This window comes from Callospermophilus lateralis, chromosome 10 (assembly GCF_048772815.1).
Source record: "Callospermophilus lateralis isolate mCalLat2 chromosome 10, mCalLat2.hap1, whole genome shotgun sequence".
Lineage (NCBI taxonomy): Eukaryota > Metazoa > Chordata > Mammalia > Rodentia > Sciuridae > Callospermophilus > Callospermophilus lateralis.
This window is the reverse complement of record NC_135314.1, coordinates 85,333,341-85,351,491: the sequence shown is the minus strand read 5'-3', so window position 1 is coordinate 85,351,491 and position 18,151 is coordinate 85,333,341. Positions and strand designations below refer to the sequence as shown.

Below are 18,151 nucleotides of genomic sequence, written 5' to 3'. Positions count from 1 at the left end.
AATTTAAGATAAGATACCACTACACACCAATTAGAATGATCAAAATCCTAAACATTGACAACACCAATGGTGATGGTGCGGAGCAACAGGAACTCTCATTCATTGTTGGTGGGAATACAAAATGGCACAGCCACTTTGGTCTTTCTCACAAAACTAAACATATTCTTAACATATGACTCAATAATCACACTCCTTGGTATTTACCCCCCAAAAGTTAAAACTTATGTTCATATAAAAACCTGCACATGGATGTTTATAGCAATGCCATTCATAATCTCCAAAATTTAGAAGAAACTAAGATGCCCTTCAGTAGGTGAATGGATAAATAAACTATGGCACATCCAGACAATTAAATATTATTCAACACTAAAAACAAATCAGGCATCAAGCCATGAAAGGACATGGAAGAAATTTAAATTATTAAGTGAAAGAATTCATTCTGAAAAACTACATACTGTATGATCACAATTATATATTCTGGGAAAGAAAAAATATAAAAATTGTAAAATGTTCAATGGTTGCCACTAGTTCTGGGGTCAGGACAGACAGAACCCAGATGATTTTTAGGATAGCAAAAACACTCTGCATGGTATTATAATGTTGAACACATGTCATTATACATTTGTCCAAATCCATAGACTGTATCAAGAGTAGACTCTAAGGTAAACTAGAGTTTGAATGATAGGATGTGTCAGTGTAGGTTCATTAGCTATAACAAATATGCCACTGGGGGTGGGGGATGTTGATAATAGGGGAAGCTATGTATATGTAGCAATAGGACATTTATGGGAAATTTCTGTACCTTTTACTCCTTTTTGCTATAAACTTAAAATGTTCTAAGAAAAGAAAAAGCCTATTTAAAAAAGAGAGAGAGAGAGCCATAAAAAGATGCCCAGAAGTGAAAAGAAGACATAACATAATAGACCCCCTGGGGTCTTACTTCCTACCTGCCTTCCCTGACACATTCATCTCATCCTTAACCCCAAATGAGAATGAGGTCTTATTGAAATTGTTTGCATCAGGATCAAGAACAAGAAAAGAAAAAAAATTGTCAACAGATAGTCCTTATAAATGAATAGATTATTTGTATGTCCTTTACAAATGGTAATATGAAAGTTCCTGAGATTTAAAAAAAGACCTTATCTTTTGCAGATAAGCTAGCAGCTGTGCATATTATTTTGGGAAACCTGGAAGATCCAAGAAAAGCTATACTGAGATATGCTGCTTCTGCCCCTATTTAATGTGACTACCTTACTTAACCTAATTTGTGTTCTTTGCTAAATAAATTATCATTTTAAACTGGGTGTGTATGTGCACACAGAGGAAAAAGGAGGTTTTATCAACATCTGTACCCCTCCTCAAATGACACACTTATGTAATGAAAACGTCCATAAACTAAAATGTCCCTACCTACCTCAATCACACGTGTGATCTCCAGAATGCATCTTGCTTTTTCATACCTCTTATCTTTAATTATATTGGTCCCTCTGCCTGGACCACACATACTTGCCTTCCCCTCTCCCTCTTATCCACAGCAACTTCTGTTACCTCACTTCCCAGAGAAGAGAGACCTAACAGACACTATAGTATGTGTTCACACAATAGAACTTTTCACTATGCCAAATTTCTTCCTTCTTATGTCTATTCCATCAATGAACTGTGAGCCACTAAAGAAACAGAAGTGGTTTTTTTTCAAATTTTTATTGGTGCATTATAATTGTACATAATGGTCAGATTCATTGTTGCATATTCATTCATGCACACAATATAATTTGACCAGTGTCATTCTCTAGTAATTCGTGTTTCTCTCCCCCTGGTCCTTTTTCTCTATTGAGCTCCCTTAGATTTTCGTGAGGTTCCCACCACTTTTCTTTTCCTTTTTACTCCCTAGCTTCCACATGTGAGAGCAAACTGCTGATCTTTGACTTTGTGAATTTGGCTTATTTCACTTAACATAAAGTTCTCAAGTTCCATCCCCCCCCCTTTTTTTTTTGGCAAATGACATAATTTCATCCCAGAAGTGTTTTCTTCATCTTTATATTTCCAGGGTCTAGAGTGTTTATTAAAGGATGAACATATGTGTTTATTTAAAGATGAAATTTGACATCACATTAAAAATCAGCCTAAAGTAAGACATCAGAGATGTGTTTTGCCTGGCCAGCCTTACCCATTTTCTTCACCTCAACTGTTCCCTCTCCCCCCTTTGCTTAATTATTCATATTGCTTAATCTGGAAGTTTCTTAGAAAAAAAATATTTTTTAAAGTTTTTTTTTAAGAAAGCAGTGAAAAAAAAAAAAGCATTTTCTTTCAATGCTCACCTTGAGAAGCAACATAAGCAAGACTACTTTCTCCAAAATGAGAAGCAAAACTAGTCCCTTCACTTAACTTTCCTCATTCCTTCCAATCCTATTAAAGATCCAGTGTTCCGTCCCCTTCAAAATCAACACCTTATATGCCCCAACAGAAAGTGAATTCAAATATGCCTGTATATGTGGGAGTTAAGAAGAAGTCTCTTCTTGGCACCTAATGTGGCTACCTCCACTTAAGACCAATATTAACCAAAGTTAGAAAATCTCCATCTGAGTTTCAAGTACACCTGCTTATAGTTAATTTCTCTTGTTACTACTCTATATACAATAGGCATCCGATAAGTATCACCCTTAATGAATCCTGCTTATCCTCTACTAGGGGTAAAACTATAACACTAGAATGGCATATGCATATGTCGTTTGTAACTCTAAAATCGCTAACAGTAAATGGAGTAAGAATAGTAAACACAACTCCAGTTGCTTAAAAAATATTAGCTCCCTTCCTTTCTTCTGCACTTTAGTCTTCCATGTAACCTTTCCAGGGCAGCCGTTTTAATGTGATTATGTTCCCCACACAGATATTGACTTATGTTCTCACTCAGATACTGGCATTTTGCACCGCCTCATGAAAATGAATTATTCACCCTAGATTAGAAATCGGGCTATTTCACCACGTCAATTTTTTAAAGCAGTCTACCTGAAAGCCCACTCTGTCCTCAACACTGAATACGCTTAGCGCTCTCCTTCCGGCTTCCGTAATCTCGCTCGGTTTCGCGAGAACGAGGTAGAGCTCCGCCGCGCGGCCACCGGGGGCGCCTCGGGAACACTTCCGGGAGGTGAGCAAATAAGTGTGTGTTTCCGGCGGCTGCTAGGCTGCTGCCTCAGCCTCCGGGATCACGGGCTCAAGCAGTAGACACGTAACTGGGTCCTAACAGCCCACAGGCTGTCGGACCCCGCAGCCTCTCGCCATGGACCGGGATCTTCTACGTCAGTCGCTGAATTGCCACGGGTCGTCATTGCTCTCCCTACTGCGGAACGAACAGCAGGACAATCCGCACTTCCGGAGCCTCCTAGGGTCGGCATCAGAGCCCGCCCGCGGCCCGCCGCCCCAGCAGCACTTACAGGGCAGGTAATGGTGCTTCTGCGCCGCTGTGAGACCGGGGTGGGGACGCCTTCCACCCGGGCTCCGCTCACGCAGCCCCGGGCTGCATCTAAAAGAAGCGGAGCAGTGGCACGTGAGACTGGCTAGCTGGTGCAGAGTGCTGAGTGAAAGAAGGTTGGCGCACCAGGTTTGTGTGCAAGGAGGATTTCGAGCTGAACTTTCTGGCACTGCTCGATCGAGCCACAGATTCCTTAGTTAAAAATCTCTTGGGCTTTCCTATCTGAAGCTGGAGGCGCCACGTTCTAGGTTTTCCCGCCCTCCGCTTCCAAGTTGTCGGATGAGGGAGTGCCTGGTTAAAACTTTTTCCTGGGCTGTACGGAGTGGGTTATTCATAATCAGAAGTTTAGACATGAAACGGCTTTGCAAATAAACAAGTTTTCATAAGTTTTTGTTTCTTTTAAGAAAAGAGAAAAGAGTTGACAACATTGAAATACAAAAATTCATCTCCAAAAAAGCAGATTTGCTTTTTGCACTTTCCTGGAAATCGGATGCACCAGCAACTTCTGAAGTTAATGAAGACAACGAAGGTGAGTTTAGTCTCCAAACCTTTCTAACATAGGAGGTTTGATTTAACAATCCTTCAGATAAAACAAGTCAAAACTATTGTTAGTGATGTTAAATTTTTTTTCTTTTTTTTTCAGATCATTATGCAGTCATGCCACCTTTAGAGCAATTCATGGAGATACCTAGTATGGACCGGAGAGAGCTGTTTTTCCGTGATATTGAGCGTGGTGATATAGTGATTGGAAGAATTAGTTCTATTCGAGAATTTGGTTTTTTCATGGTATTGATCTGTTTAGGAAGTGGCATCATGAGAGATATATCCCACTTAGAAATCACAGTAAGTTGCTGTCTTTTCACCTGTCTACATTACTTCTGTTTTGTCATCTCTGCAAAAAATCATGTGTTTGCATCCAGTTGTGTTTAAGAATATCTGCTTTGGAAATTAAACATTGGATAAAAATAGTTTTCCTTAAAAAATAAAAGTTACTGGTGAGAGAGTTACAGCTTCTTTCTCCATTTCTGAATTTAGAGGTTTTGTGGACTCTGGCTACAGGAAGGGTTTCTTTTTTAGTACTCACAAATATCAGTGGACATGGTGAAGTCCATTGGTATTCTTGAATTACATCTTCTAGTTGAACATATTCTTGATTATTTTATATTTAGCATTAGACATTTGAATGTGGATAATTTAGAAAAAAATTTCTGTGATTTATAATTTACATAAATATAAAATTTGTCTGTTGATAATAAGGCCAAAGATAAATAGTCTTGAATTAATAATGTGTCACTTTTAAAGATTTGATATTTGCTGTCTGTCCAGACACATAGAAAGGAAGAAAAGCAGAACTTTGAAGAATTCAAGTTTCATTTTCATTGGAATCCTGTTCTTTATGAGCAGATTATAGTTTTATTGTTGTCAAATGCAAATCTGTATTTGGTTCCTAAAACTAAGGAAAACAATTCATGAGATTTTATCTTTTGAACTGAACTAAAAATGTTTATTGTGTTTGGACATGGAAATTTCTTGTAACTAAAATCCTTATTTAAATTTTAGACTTTAGCTTAATCTACGAGTCCATCAATGGATGACTAGATAAGGAAATGAGATATGTACACACACAATTAAAAATATTATTCAGCCTTGAAAAAAGAATGAAACTCTCTCATGTATGGCAACATGGAAGGAATTAGAGGATAATCTACTAAGAAATGAGTTAGGCACAGAAAGACAAATATAGCATGTTCTCCTTTATAATGTGGAACTAAAAAGTTGATCTCAAAGGAAAGGCTAGAATAGTGGTTACCAGAGACTGAGAGGGGAATGGGGGGATAGAAGGAAATTGGTTAATGGGTACCAAAATATAATTAGGTAAGAGGAATAAGTTCTAGTGTGCTGAAGCATAGTAGGGTGCCTATAGTTAACAACAATTTATTATATACTTTATGAAGAACTAAAGGAGTTTGAAGTCTAGAAAGATTTGATAAAAAGTTGGAAATGCTAATTATCTTGGTGTGATAATTACATATTTTATACATGTATTATCACTGTGTCATTATTAAAAAAACAGATTGTAGAATGTTGGTTGTTTAAATGTCCATGTCAATTATTAGCTGTTTATACTGAATAATTAAAAACTAAGAGAAAAGATACTGTTCTCAACAAAAAGTGAAATGAATAGTGTTTTCACGTATTTTTAATTGCAGGCTCTTTGTCCATTAAGAGATGTGCCTTCTCACAGTAACCATGGGGATCCTTTATCATATTACCAAACTGGTGACATCATTCGAGGTAAGCATGTTCATCATACTAATAACAAAGTCAGAGCTGTTTATTTTTTATTAATTTTGAAAATGTAGTCTAATGAGGGTAGTGTTGAGAAAGTTTTATTTAATATATATTTTAGTTTGTTTTTTATTAATCAGTTTTTTTTCTTTTAAGCTGGAATCAAGGATATCGACAGATATCATGAAAAGCTTGCAGTATCTCTTTATAGCTCAGCTCTTCCACCACACCTGTCTGGTATTAAACTAGGTGTAATTACTTCTGAGGAGCTTCCTTTGTATTACAGGTATTTATCCATACTGTCTCAACAATGCTCATTACAAATTTCTTAAAATAAAATAGCAAATTTAGTCAAGTCAAGCTTCTGAAAATGGTGGAATTTTAATTTCTCTTATTATAAAATGAGTTCATCTTATTTTTCTAATCCTCAAAGCATTTCAAATTTGGTAGAGTGAACCATCTTATAATAGTGCCACTTACTTCCATAAAAGACAAAAAAATGCTATTAGTATTTAAACCTTATGATATTATATCTTTAAAGAAATGGGATATGCTAATTATTTGTTATTCTTGAATTTTTGCATTTTTGTCTCCCCCACCCCAAGGAGGAGTGTTGAACTAAATAGTAATTCTTTGGAGTCCTATGAAAATATCATGCAGAGTTCTCTGGGATTTGTTAATCCCGGAGTAGTTGAATTCCTTCTAGAAAAACTTGGAATAGACGAATCTAATCCACCATCTTTAATGAGAGGCCTACAAAGGTATAGTAACATCAGTATTATTCTTTAAGGTGGTAAGGGGAGCGGGCTAAACTCAAAGGTTACATAAAGAACATATTGACCTTCATTGGTCTAGCAACAGAAATATGCCACAGGTTGAATGAACTGGGTGATTTCATCTGCTTCAGGACAGTACTCTTTTCGATGATTAGTTGTGTATCATGTGACCAAGTAAAGAGGGATGCAAAAACTTTATAAAAATTTTTTGTATGTGCTTAAGAAAAAATAATATTTAACTGTAATGTTCATTTTTGACAGTTGAAGGATTTTGCTATGGAAATGGAATACTAATTTCTTGCTTGGGTTTCATTCAATATTGAGTGCCTGTATGTCAGGCAGAGTGAAGTATAGTTATTTTTAAAGTGTTTATAGTCTGACTTTGATTTTCTTTTAATAGTAAAAATTTCTCTGAAGATGATTATGCTTCTGCATTAAGAAAAAAACAGTCTGCGTCTTGGGCCTTAAAGTGGTAGGAAGATGTTTTGTTTTAACACTTGCATTATGTAGTCTAAAAGAGAACGGAAAGTCAGGCATTCTTAAATCATTAAGATCAGCGTGTGTTCATACATATAAAATAAAGTTTTTTGTCATTAGCCTATTTTGTAGGTATCACATTGGTCTTACATTGTAAAAAACAGACTTAAGTTCATCCAGCATTTTTAATGTCTTTCAAAATTAAATTGATTGACTGTAGTATCAACATAATTATTATGAAAATATCAGAATGCAGAGTGCTTCTTGTATATTGCAAATTTTAAGACATTTGCTTTTAAAACTTAACATTTTATTAGATATTTTATGAAATGTTTGTGATTTTTAGTGTGAAGATTGGAGTTGATTATTTTAAGGTTGGACGCCACGTGGATGCTATGAATGAATACAATAAAGCTCTGGAAATAGATAAGCAAAATGTGGAAGCTTTGGTAGCTCGTGGAGCATTGTAAGTGAATTATGGATTTCTAAGGAATATTTACAAGATAAATCTGAAAAATATTTATAAATAGCTCAAGATTACATTTTTCTTATTTAATATCTCTAGATATGCAACAAAAGGAAGTCTGAACAAAGCAATAGAAGATTTTGAGCTTGCATTGGAAAACTGTCCAACTCACAGAAATGCAAGAAAATACCTCTGCCAAACACTTGTAGAAAGAGGAGGGCAGTAAGTGTCAAACTTAGAGATCTAATATGGAACCAGCTACTATTAAAACCTTACATAAGGAAAAAGCATCTTTAGCTCATTCAATTCAAAACACCTTTCATTTCAGTTTTGGGTGGAAATATTTTTTAAATATAGTCCTTTTGAATTCTTCCCCTCCCTGCCTTATTCCCGAGGTTTTTATGATTGGATGTATTTTGGTGTCTCAAGTTTATTGCTCTGAATATTCTCATTTCATAAAAATATAGATGGAAAAGTACGAGAGTATTACTTTTTTCAAGACATATACTAGGAGTTTTCTAATAATGAAGAATTTACTTTCTAATTTTATCATTCTAATAATATAACATCAAAAATATATATTAAGGGGCTGGGGTTGTAGCTCAGTGGAAGAGCACTTGCCTAGCATGTGTGAGGCACTGGGTTTGATTCTCAGCATCACATAAATATAAATGAAATAAAGGTCCCTCAACAACTAAAAAATATTTGAGGAAAAAAATTATGTGTGTGTGTGTACAGAGAGAGAGTGTTCTTTAGTTAATCGTGAATAAGATTTTCAGCCTGTAACTCTGTCCAGTGAAACCCACAAATTCAAATTAAATGGTAGAGCAAATCATTAAGAAAAAACATAATTACTGAGATGCTGGCATAATGCCTTATGTAGCAAATAATTAATGACCAAACAAATCGGTGGAATTTTATTGTAGTGTTTTTTGAAGAAATGTAATGCTTTTTAAGTGTCATTTGGTAATAGCCTGCTTTAATAATTGAGCCATAGCATAGTTTTTCTTCTAATGTTTTTTCAAATATTTTGCAGTACTTTTTTTTTTTTTTTTTAACTCACAAATACTTCTAATTAGTGATTGGAACTGCTTTACTTTCTCTAGATACATTGCTATTACCTACTGAGGTATGTTTGTCTTATTTTCCATGTCCTGGGTATCTTTTAGCTGAGGAATGGCAAAATCAACCAGTTATTAAAACCAGAAATATTGATGATCTTTGATTTATTCTTTACTACCTATATCTAGTCTACTGCCACAAAACTGATTCCGATGTTAGTTTTACAGTACCTTTTCCTTCTTTGAACTAAAAGCATCTTACAAAGTACTTTCACTACTCTGTGTCCAAACTTTTCTAATTTTGATTTTTCACAGCATAGATATCTGGGCTTTATTTAATGATTATCTACAAACTAGTTGTGATGTGTGTGTGTGTGTGTGTGTGTGTGTGTATTCCCAAAGTTAACAGTGGATTTTCTGGGGAAAAAATTTTTATAGAAAGGAAAATTTTTTATAAACTACTAGGAAAAGCCTATATACATAATTTTATGTTAAAGCTTGAGATCACACAAAATTTGCAGACATCAGTTTATATGTATCTTTCTGTATTTCTACAATAAATGTGCCAATATTGTTAGTTACTATTAATAGGTTTTCATTTGTTTTATGGAGTCCTTTTTATCAAATAAATTACAGTGAGAAACATAGTTTAGGTATGGTTTTGGAAAATAATTTGGTAAACATGACTTTTCCCTAATAAGTTCCATCATATAAGCCTCTGACCTATATATGTATTTGGGTGCTTTTATTGTTTGTATAAAAATGCTAAATCTTCCTTTTAGGCTAGAAGAAGAAGAAAAGTTTTTAAATGCTGAAAGTTACTATAAGAAAGCTTTGGCTTTGGATGAGACTTTTAAAGATGCAGAGGATGCTTTGCAGAAACTTCATAAATATATGCAGGTGATTCTTTATTTCCTCTTAGAAACCTAGAGATATTTAAAAGTAATACCAAAGTAAAATGTTCTAGGAAAAACTTCTGATTACCTAGTGGAACATTATGAAGTTCCTTTTTAGGTTTAGCTTATCCTGATTAGGTTTGGCATTGCGTCATAGTGCCTATTCCTCTTTTTGTTTGTTTATATTCAAAAGTAAAAATAAGCCCTATAAGAAAATTCCTTTTACCTAAATTCATATACTGAATTTATCTATGGGCTTACCTGGTAAATATGAAATTATCAGTGTTGCTACTGTATAATTGAGCTAATTATAAAAATCTTTTTGAGACATATTTTCATCTGCCTTTTCCTGTAATACTGATGATGATGTTTTCTCATGCATTTTCTTCTGAATTGGACCATTGCTGCTGTGTCTGTGACATCTGGTGCTGCTCATCCCCATCCACAAACTGGAAAATGATATCTTATGTAATCATGCATCCAACTGGGCTGTGCTATTTTTAAAATGGTTTGTATTTGAACGTGGTGATTTCCTCCCTTCAATTCACATTAATGGAATATGTGTATTTGCATCTGACCTTTAAAATTTATATCTTATTTAAATTTTTCAATTTTTAAAAAAATCTTTTTTTTTCACATGCTTTTTTTTCCCCCTTTCTTGCACTCTGGGTCATTGGTACCACTGCAATGGCTTCCCCTTTTTTCATGGGATACCAACTGCAATATGGTCCTCAATACTGTTCTGGCCATTCCAATGATTAATGCCAAACATCTATGTGATTATTTTTTTTATGTTAAAATCAAATACTTGTTTAATGCTGGCAATATGGTGATTTGATTAAAATAAATTGGGTTTCTGGTTGGGGGTGGTCTTTTGAATATTATTTTGTATATTCTGCTATTTTTAACGTGTGGTTTTTTCCGATATCTGGGTTCTAAAAGAAATCTTTGGAATTAAGAGAAAAACAAGCTGAAAAGGAAGAAAAGCAGAAAACAAAGAAAATAGAAACAAGTGCAGAAAAGTTGCGTAAGCTCTTAAAAGAGGAGAAAAGGTAAACTATAATATTCAATATTTTTTAACTTAAAGCAACTACTGAGTTGACCCAAAGTGCCATAAGGAGGTAAAGTAAGTAAAAAAAAAAAAGTATTTCAAATGATAATGTCCTAAGAATTCTTAACAAGTATGTGTTCAACTTGTTTTCCTATAAAAGATTATGCAAAAAAACAAAATTAATCTTAGAATTAAAATATAGAATAAGTTATTTTAATTTTCTGTCATGAAGAAATGTTTTAGAAGAGCAGGTTCTTATCTAGGGATGGTTTTGTTCCCCAAAAGACCTTTGTCACTGTTTGAAGATATTTGGTTGTTATAAGTGGTGGTATGCTACTAGCATCTGGTGGACAGAGGTCAAGGATTCTGTTCAACATCCTGCAATACACAGGACCTACACCCTCACAAAGAGCTATTTGGTCCAAAATGTTAGTTGTGCTAAGGTGGAGAAACTATGAAACTAGAGAGGGTCAGATATAAAACTTCAGTTTTCTCCCTGTATGTTAATATAGTTTTAGTTTTTAAGATAGTATTGAAAATGTCACTGTGTCCTTCAGAATTGACCTGCTTACAGTGACACCTGTCCACATAGGTATTTTTCCCAGAAGTCATGATTGATGATAAAAATTGGACATCATAGTAACAGATTATTGTTACATCATTTATCTGAGCTACAGCTTATAGGAAATCTGTAAGTGAAACAATAGGATTAAAATAACTATGGATAATTTATAACAGTTTTGTATTTAACATTATCTGATGAGTGAACTGTATTTTTTTAGGCTAAAGAAGAAAAGAAGAAAATCATCCTCCTCTTCAAGTGTTTCTTCTGCTGATGAATCAGTTTCTTCCTCATCCTCTTCCTCTTCTGATCACAGAAGGCATAAGAAACGAAAGAGGAACCGGTCAGAGTCTTCTCGCAGTTCCAAAAGGCATTCATCTAGGGCATCCTCAAGTCAGATAGATCAGAATAGGAAAGAGGAGTGCTATCCAGTTCCAAGTAATACTTCTGCATCTTTTCTTAACCAAAAACAAGAAGTGGAAAAACTACTGGAAAAGCAAGACAGGTTTCAATATCAAAAGACACAGGTAAAAGAGAAAGATAAATGCCCTCTTTCTTCCTCTTCAGCTGAAATACCAGATGATTTTGGAGGTAGGTCTGAAGATCCAAGAGATTTTTATAATAGCTATAAAACCCAGGCAAGTAGTAGCAAAACTGAAAAGCCATATAAATCAGAAAGACATTTTTCCAGTAGAAGAAATTCCTCGGATTCCTTCTATAGGAATTCAGAGGACAAGATAAAAATGTATGGTCACAGGAGATTTGAAAAAGACATAGAGGGAAGAAAAGAGCACTATAGAAGGTGGGAGTCAGGTTCCGTGAGGTATTCCACTTCACCAGCGAGTTCAGACTACTCTTGGAAGTCAGTTGAAAAACACAAAAAATACACTTATTCTGGATCACGTGATTTCAGTAGACATGAGCAAAGATACCGGGTAAATACAAATCAAGAATATGAAAGAGAGGACAATTCTGGGGAAGATAACAAAACAGAGATTCCAGAAGAAGATGGACTAAATAACAAAGAGCAATCAGAAAGCAGAGTTAAAAAAAATTTACCTCAAAATTTACTCAATATATTTAATCAGATAGCTGAGTTTGAGAAAGAAAAAGGAAATAAGCAAAAAAATTAATATTTCATGGAAATCTGCATGGTTACACTAAAATGCTGTTGAAAGTTTTGGGGTGTTTTAGTCATTAACAATCTGATGCAGAAATGTCTGCTCTTAAGATTATTTGTAAAGATTACTGAATCCCTTTTCTCAAATTTTATTTGTTTCAGTTGTAGGTCCCTTTGTCACAACCTGAGTTTTAGGCTTTTTGTGGGTATGTTTATGTATAGTGTATTTCTTACTCTATTTAAACTTCTTCACCTGAAGATAATTCTCTGACAGCATTGTTTCTTTGTTATATTATGGTGTGTAAGAATTCTGTGGCTCACCTACCTTGCCATATGCAAGTAAATTAAATTCATGCATTGAACACTTGGATCACTTTCATCAAAAATTGTATCTTCTGTTCAATTAAAAGCCCTCAACTTTTGAAAGATTGTGTGTTTGGATGATTTTTGAGTGCTATTTTTTATATCTAACATTTATTATTTTTTTGCATAATTTCATTTTAGACTGGTAGATTATGTCCAAATTTTCCTGTAAATTAGATCCTGATTTAATTTTTTTAATTTTTGTGTATGTGTGGTTGTGGTGCTGGGGATCATACCCAGGATCCCCATGCTAGGCAAGCCTTCTACCACTGAGCCACCTCCAGTGGCTTCTACTGAGCTTAACAAATCCTTTAGGAATAAGAACATGTTAGATGATTAGAAGCCTGTTTTCCTTTTTCTTATTTACTTATTGGTACCATATGGCCCTATGAAATTTTTTTACTTTAAATATTGGCAAGACCCTCAGAAACTATGTTCTAGGCAAGAGTAGATCAAAATAGAAAGTAATCCTTTTAGCAAAAATAGCAGAGAAGCATACTAAATTTGGTTTTCTTCTGGAGGAAAAAAATGCAGAGGTTCAGTTGGGAAGTCTAGGTATGTTTTTAAAGTTTTGAGCTAATCTGCCATTTTCTACTTACCACCTCTCCAATATTGCCATCTTAGGAACTGAATAAATGACTTGATGTCTCAACCAGAGCCTAATTTTACTCAAAATAAATTTCAGCAGCTGGAGCTCAAGAAGGAAGGCACTTGGATTTTAAAGATTCCCAGAATTGTTGAAAAATTTATACTCTGGGAGATACAGATAGGAATCATGTGCTGGGCTTCTGATATATTTAGAAAAATTAGGACTCTATAAGCTGTAAACAGCATTGGGCTTTTAATCCTGCTGCTGAAGATGGTACAGGATGAGTATAGATGGGTATCTCCTGCAAGGGCTTGAGTGAGAAAATGATCAAAGAAGTGACTCATTTCTTATTCTGTGTTGCAGTGATTGCCACAAAATTTATAAAGTTTTAATATTGGTGTATACTATTTTTGTCCTTCAAATCCTAGTGATAAAAATCTAACAAATTCATTTTGTAGTGGAACAGGAATAAGAAACTGGTTAAAAGAGGTAGTTATGGCATTAGAAATAGGCTAGACAGAGAATAAGATGGGAGACCAGAGGGAAACAGCATTTTTCATAGCTTGGCAACCTGGTAGTCAAGCAGCAGGAATACTGCTTTTCTGTGAGATGTGTGGAAGAGAGATTTTATTAAAACTCAATACTAGATAGCCAATTTAAGTAAGGAAAATTGACAAAAATAAGAGCTGGGCTACTGATGGAAGCAGTGGAACTAGCACACAAGGACAAAAAAAAAAAGAGTCAAGAAATGCAGTGGACACTTCTAGCATGGAAAATCCTGAGATCTGAGGGGCAGCCTGCCCTGGGTCAATCAGGAAGTTATTGGGTACAGTTAATTGGTACACAAATGATGCTCTGTTTATCAGTTGTCCACAGAGAACCAAGGTAGGAGCCTTCTTGAGCCTACCAATGTTGGCCAGCATTGGATCCAGGAAAACTGGACTGGCTCCCATACACAGTCAAGGGGGACACCAGCTATATAACCTAGATTAAGCCTACCAAAATCTGGAGAAAATTAGGCACAGAGAGTATTTAGCTCCCGGGAATACAAAATGGGGAAAATGCAGTTCCCTCCCCACTTCAGTCCTGTGGCTTGCAGGACCAGCTACCATGGATCAGGAATCTGAACAGGCAAGGGGTATGGGCACTCAAGAGACCAACCCCAGGAGGCTAGTAAGGACACAGAACTAGCTGCAGTGGGTCAGTAACCTGAATTGATGGCATGCGAGAGAGGCCCTGGGAGGCCATGAAGGACAGTAGCTGTGAGCAACCGAAGTGGCAAGGGACTGGCTCCCTATCTTATGAGTGGATACCTGGGTAGACTCCTGGAGTACAGTCTCCCAGTACAGTTTGATAGCTGATGCACTCTAAAAGTGCACTGATTTAATACCTTCATGACAACTAGCCATGTAATATAGCACCTGGGGTCTCACCAGACCTAAGCCACGTTCCTGAGAGCTCCATCTACAGGTCCTCATCTCAAGAATCTCCCAGTGACTTCACTCTGGAGCAAGCTGACAGTATTTTCCATTCCAAACTTCATCTTAACACCCAGAAGGGAAACAGAAGTTTTAGATCTTGGTGAGCAACACAATAAAAAGAAAGGAGTTGACAAACTGCAGCCCCTACTCTTGCACCCGGTACATACCTCAAGAAGAAATGGAAAATAAGACAGTTGGGCACAGACAGCAAACATTCCCACTGATATTTGGTCCACAGCAATGGAAAGAACCTTTTTTATTTTTCATCAAGATTCTATTCTTTTTTTCTTGTGTGCTGAATGATTCATGGATATACACATTTGTATCTGTTTTCTCACTTCTAGCATTTTTTGAAGGCCTACTCTGTCTTAAGGATTAGGTTTTTGATTATTATAGTTTGATTTTGTATTGGTTTCTTTACTATAATGTTCTTGTTTCTTTTTCTTTTCTCTTGCTAAAAGCCAATTTCCATTTTTCTCTTCTTCACTCTTAATTTTTTATTCTTTTTTTCTCTGCCCTCATAATTATCACACCCTATGTTGCTTTTGCATTTCCACATTCACCTGAAGAATCAGAAATTGTAGACCCTTTTCTATCCACCTATCTCTTCATTTTTCCTCTTAATTAATTCTATTCTTAATATCTCTTAGCACTAGTTGGTTTACAAAACACCAGACCCTATCACTAATGCTGTAGTAGTAATACTATGGAAGTCAAATATCTACTTTGGATTTTACATCAAACATAATAACATGATCACTTACTGTTCCTACTGATGGAAATTGCTGATCCTAGCCATTCTGTTTATTGTGTCAATTAACATTGTTGATATGATAGAAACCAAGTACTTTATTGCCATATATTGTTTACATAGGTGGTTGCTGCTATTTGGCTTCCCCTAATCTGTGAGGTACTAGAAACCAACAGGTATACTACAAGTTCATAGGGTAGAAACTCTGCTGCTTCAAATTCATTCATATAGATGGGTAGACATGCAAACAATGGGAAAAAGTAAGGGAACAAATCATCCCAAATAACCCAGAATGCCTTAACAACAGACTCCATTGATCCCACAGTGGATGAAAAACTAACAATTTTAGAGCTAAAAAATACTAAAGTAGACTATTAACAGACTTACACCAAATATTTCATCCATCAATAATTGAACACACTTTTCTCAGCAGCACATGGAACAAAATAGACTACAGTTTAGGCTACAAAGCAATTCAGCAAATACAAAAAAAAAATAGAGATAATACCCTTCATTTTAACAGATCATAATGGAATGAAATTTAAAAACATAAGATAAAAATAGAAACTAACACCTGAAGACCAAAAAACACTGTTGAATGATGAATGGATAGCAGAAGAAATCAGGGATGGAATAAAAATACTTAGAAGAAAATGAAAATAGAAATACAACATATCAAAATCTCTGTGAAGATTTAGAACCACTATGAAGGTGGTTCTAAAGAAAGTTCATAGCAATGAGCTCAGACATTAAAAGAATAGAAATATACCAAAAAGATGCCTAACACTACATGTCAAGCCCTTAGGAAAAGAACAAACCAAAACCCAAATCAATAGAAGACAGGAAATCCTTAAAAAAAGAAATCAATGTAATTGTGATTAAAAAGACAGTTCAAAAAAATCAACAAAACAAAAAGATGTTTGAAAGAATTAACAAAGTTGATAAACACTTAGCCAAGTTAACCAAAAGAAAGGAAAAAGAAAAAAAACTCCAAAAGTTAAAATCTGTGAATAAGGAAATATTACCATAGGCACTATTGAAATAAAGGATAATCAGAAACTATTTTGAAATTTATACTCTGATAAAATAGAAAATCTTGAACCAGGAGGATATAGAAAAATTTAAACAGGCTGATTTCAAGTAAGGAAATTTAAGCAGCCATTAAAAGCTTACCAACAAAGAACAGCCCAGGGCTGGATGGATTCTCATCAGTTCTACCAGGCCTTTAAAGAACTAAAATCAATCTTCCTCAAATTATTCAACAAAATAGAAAGGAGGGAACTCTTCTCAACACAGTTTATGAAGCTACTATCACTGTGATACCAAAACCAGACAAAGAATTATCACAGAAAAAAAAACTTCATACCAATATCCTTGATGAATATAGACGCAAAATTCTTAATATTGGCAAGTCACATACAAAAACATTAAAAAGATAGTATACCCATGGATCAAGTAGGTTTGATCCCAGGAATGCAAGGTTGGCTCAAAATACAAAAATCAATTAATGTAATTCATCAAATAATTGGACTTAAAGACAAGAATCACATGATTATCTCAAGAGATGCAGAAAAAGCATTTGACAAAATACAGCATCCATTCATGTTTAAAATATTAAAAAAATGAAAACATTGTCAAAGCTATATATGAAAAACCTGAGGTCAAGATCATTCTAAACAGAATAACTGAAAGCATTCTCTCAATAAACAGGAACAAGATAGAGATTCCCACTTTCACCATTTCTATTCAACATAGTTCTTGAAACTCTAGCCAGAGATGTTAGGCAAAACATAGAAATTAAAGAGGAAAGAGAGTTTAAACTACTTTATACCTATTTGCAGATTACCTGAATCTATATTTAGAAGACTCAAAAAACTCCCCCAGAAAACTTCTTTGAAATCATAAATGAATTCAGCAAAGTATCAAGATACAAAATTTAACACCCAGAAATCAATTGCATTCTTATACTCCAATGACAAAGCAGCTGAAAGAGAATTTAGGAAAACCATCCCATTCACAATCACCTCAAAAAAAAAAAACAAAAAAAAAAAACTTGGAAATCTAACAAAAAAGATGAAAGACCTCTATAATGAAAACTATAGAACATAAAGAAATCGAAGAAGACCTTAGAAGATGGAAAGATTTCCCATGTTCTTGGATAGACAGAATTAATATTGTCAAAATGGCCATACTATCAAAAGTACTATACAGATTCAATGCAATTCCAATTAAAATCCCAACAACAGTCTTCATAGAAATAGGAAAAGTAATCATGAAATTCATCTGGAAAAATAAGAGACCCAGAACAGCCAAAGTAATCCTTAGCTAGAAAAGCAAAGGAGGAGGCACCACAATCTCAGATCTTAACTATTACAGAGCTATACTAACAAAAACAGCATAGTATTGGTATCAAAACAGACATGAAGACCAATGAGATGGAATAGAAGACAAAGACAAACTCGCATAAATACCATTATCTCATCCTAGACAAAGGTGCCACGAGCATGCACTGGAGAAAAGATAGCCTCTTTACCAAATGGTGCTGGGAAAATGGAAAATCCACAGGTAGTAGAATGAAATTTAACCCTTATCTCTCACCCTGCACCAAACTCAACTCAAAGTGGATCAAGGACCTAGACATTAGACCAGAAACCCTGAGTCTACTTGAAGAAAATGTAGGCCCTACACTCCAAAATTTCAACTCAAGAACTGCCTTCCTTAACAAGACTCCTAAAGTGCAAGAAGTAATATCAATAATCAATAAATGGGATGGTATCAAACCAAAATCTTCTTCACAACA

General features: G+C 34.9%; 1 protein-coding gene across 4 annotated transcripts; it reads left to right on the top strand.

Annotated features, from left to right (window-relative positions):
• The first annotated feature begins 3,114 nt into the window (after nucleotides 1-3,114).
• Nucleotides 3,115-12,593, top strand: Ttc14 (tetratricopeptide repeat domain 14). 4 transcript variants are annotated; one of them, XR_013092473.2, is made up of 12 exons: nucleotides 3,115-3,438; nucleotides 3,874-3,998; nucleotides 4,113-4,312; nucleotides 5,680-5,764; nucleotides 5,915-6,044; nucleotides 6,364-6,519; nucleotides 6,935-7,006; nucleotides 7,358-7,477; nucleotides 7,577-7,699; nucleotides 9,321-9,438; nucleotides 10,377-11,176; nucleotides 11,268-11,357. XR_013092473.2 is itself a non-coding variant. In XM_076868013.2 (12 exons), exons 1-12 carry the CDS (start codon nucleotides 3,278-3,280, stop codon nucleotides 12,178-12,180), a joined length of 2,313 nt encoding a protein of 770 aa, XP_076724128.1. In that variant the 5' UTR covers nucleotides 3,115-3,277; the 3' UTR covers nucleotides 12,181-12,593. The 4 variants fall into 4 exon arrangements, 2 of the variants coding, with proteins under 2 accessions (XP_076724128.1, XP_076724129.1); XM_076868013.2 differs by having other exon boundaries at nucleotides 10,377-10,486; nucleotides 11,268-12,593; XR_013092474.2 differs by lacking the exon at nucleotides 11,268-11,357 and having other exon boundaries at nucleotides 9,321-9,942; nucleotides 10,377-10,460.
• Nucleotides 12,594-18,151: the final 5,558 nt, after the last annotated feature.

Coding starts and splice junctions, on each gene's coding strand:
- Ttc14 (XM_076868013.2), top strand. CDS start 3,278: ATGGACCGGGATCTTCTACGTCAGTCGCTGAATTGCCACGGGTCGTCA. Junction 4,313..5,679: donor TATCCCACTTAGAAATCACA/GTAAGTTGCTGT, acceptor TTTTAATTGCAG/GCTCTTTGTCCATTAAGAGA. Junction 6,520..6,934: donor TTAATGAGAGGCCTACAAAG/GTATAGTAACAT, acceptor TTCTTTTAATAG/TAAAAATTTCTCTGAAGATG.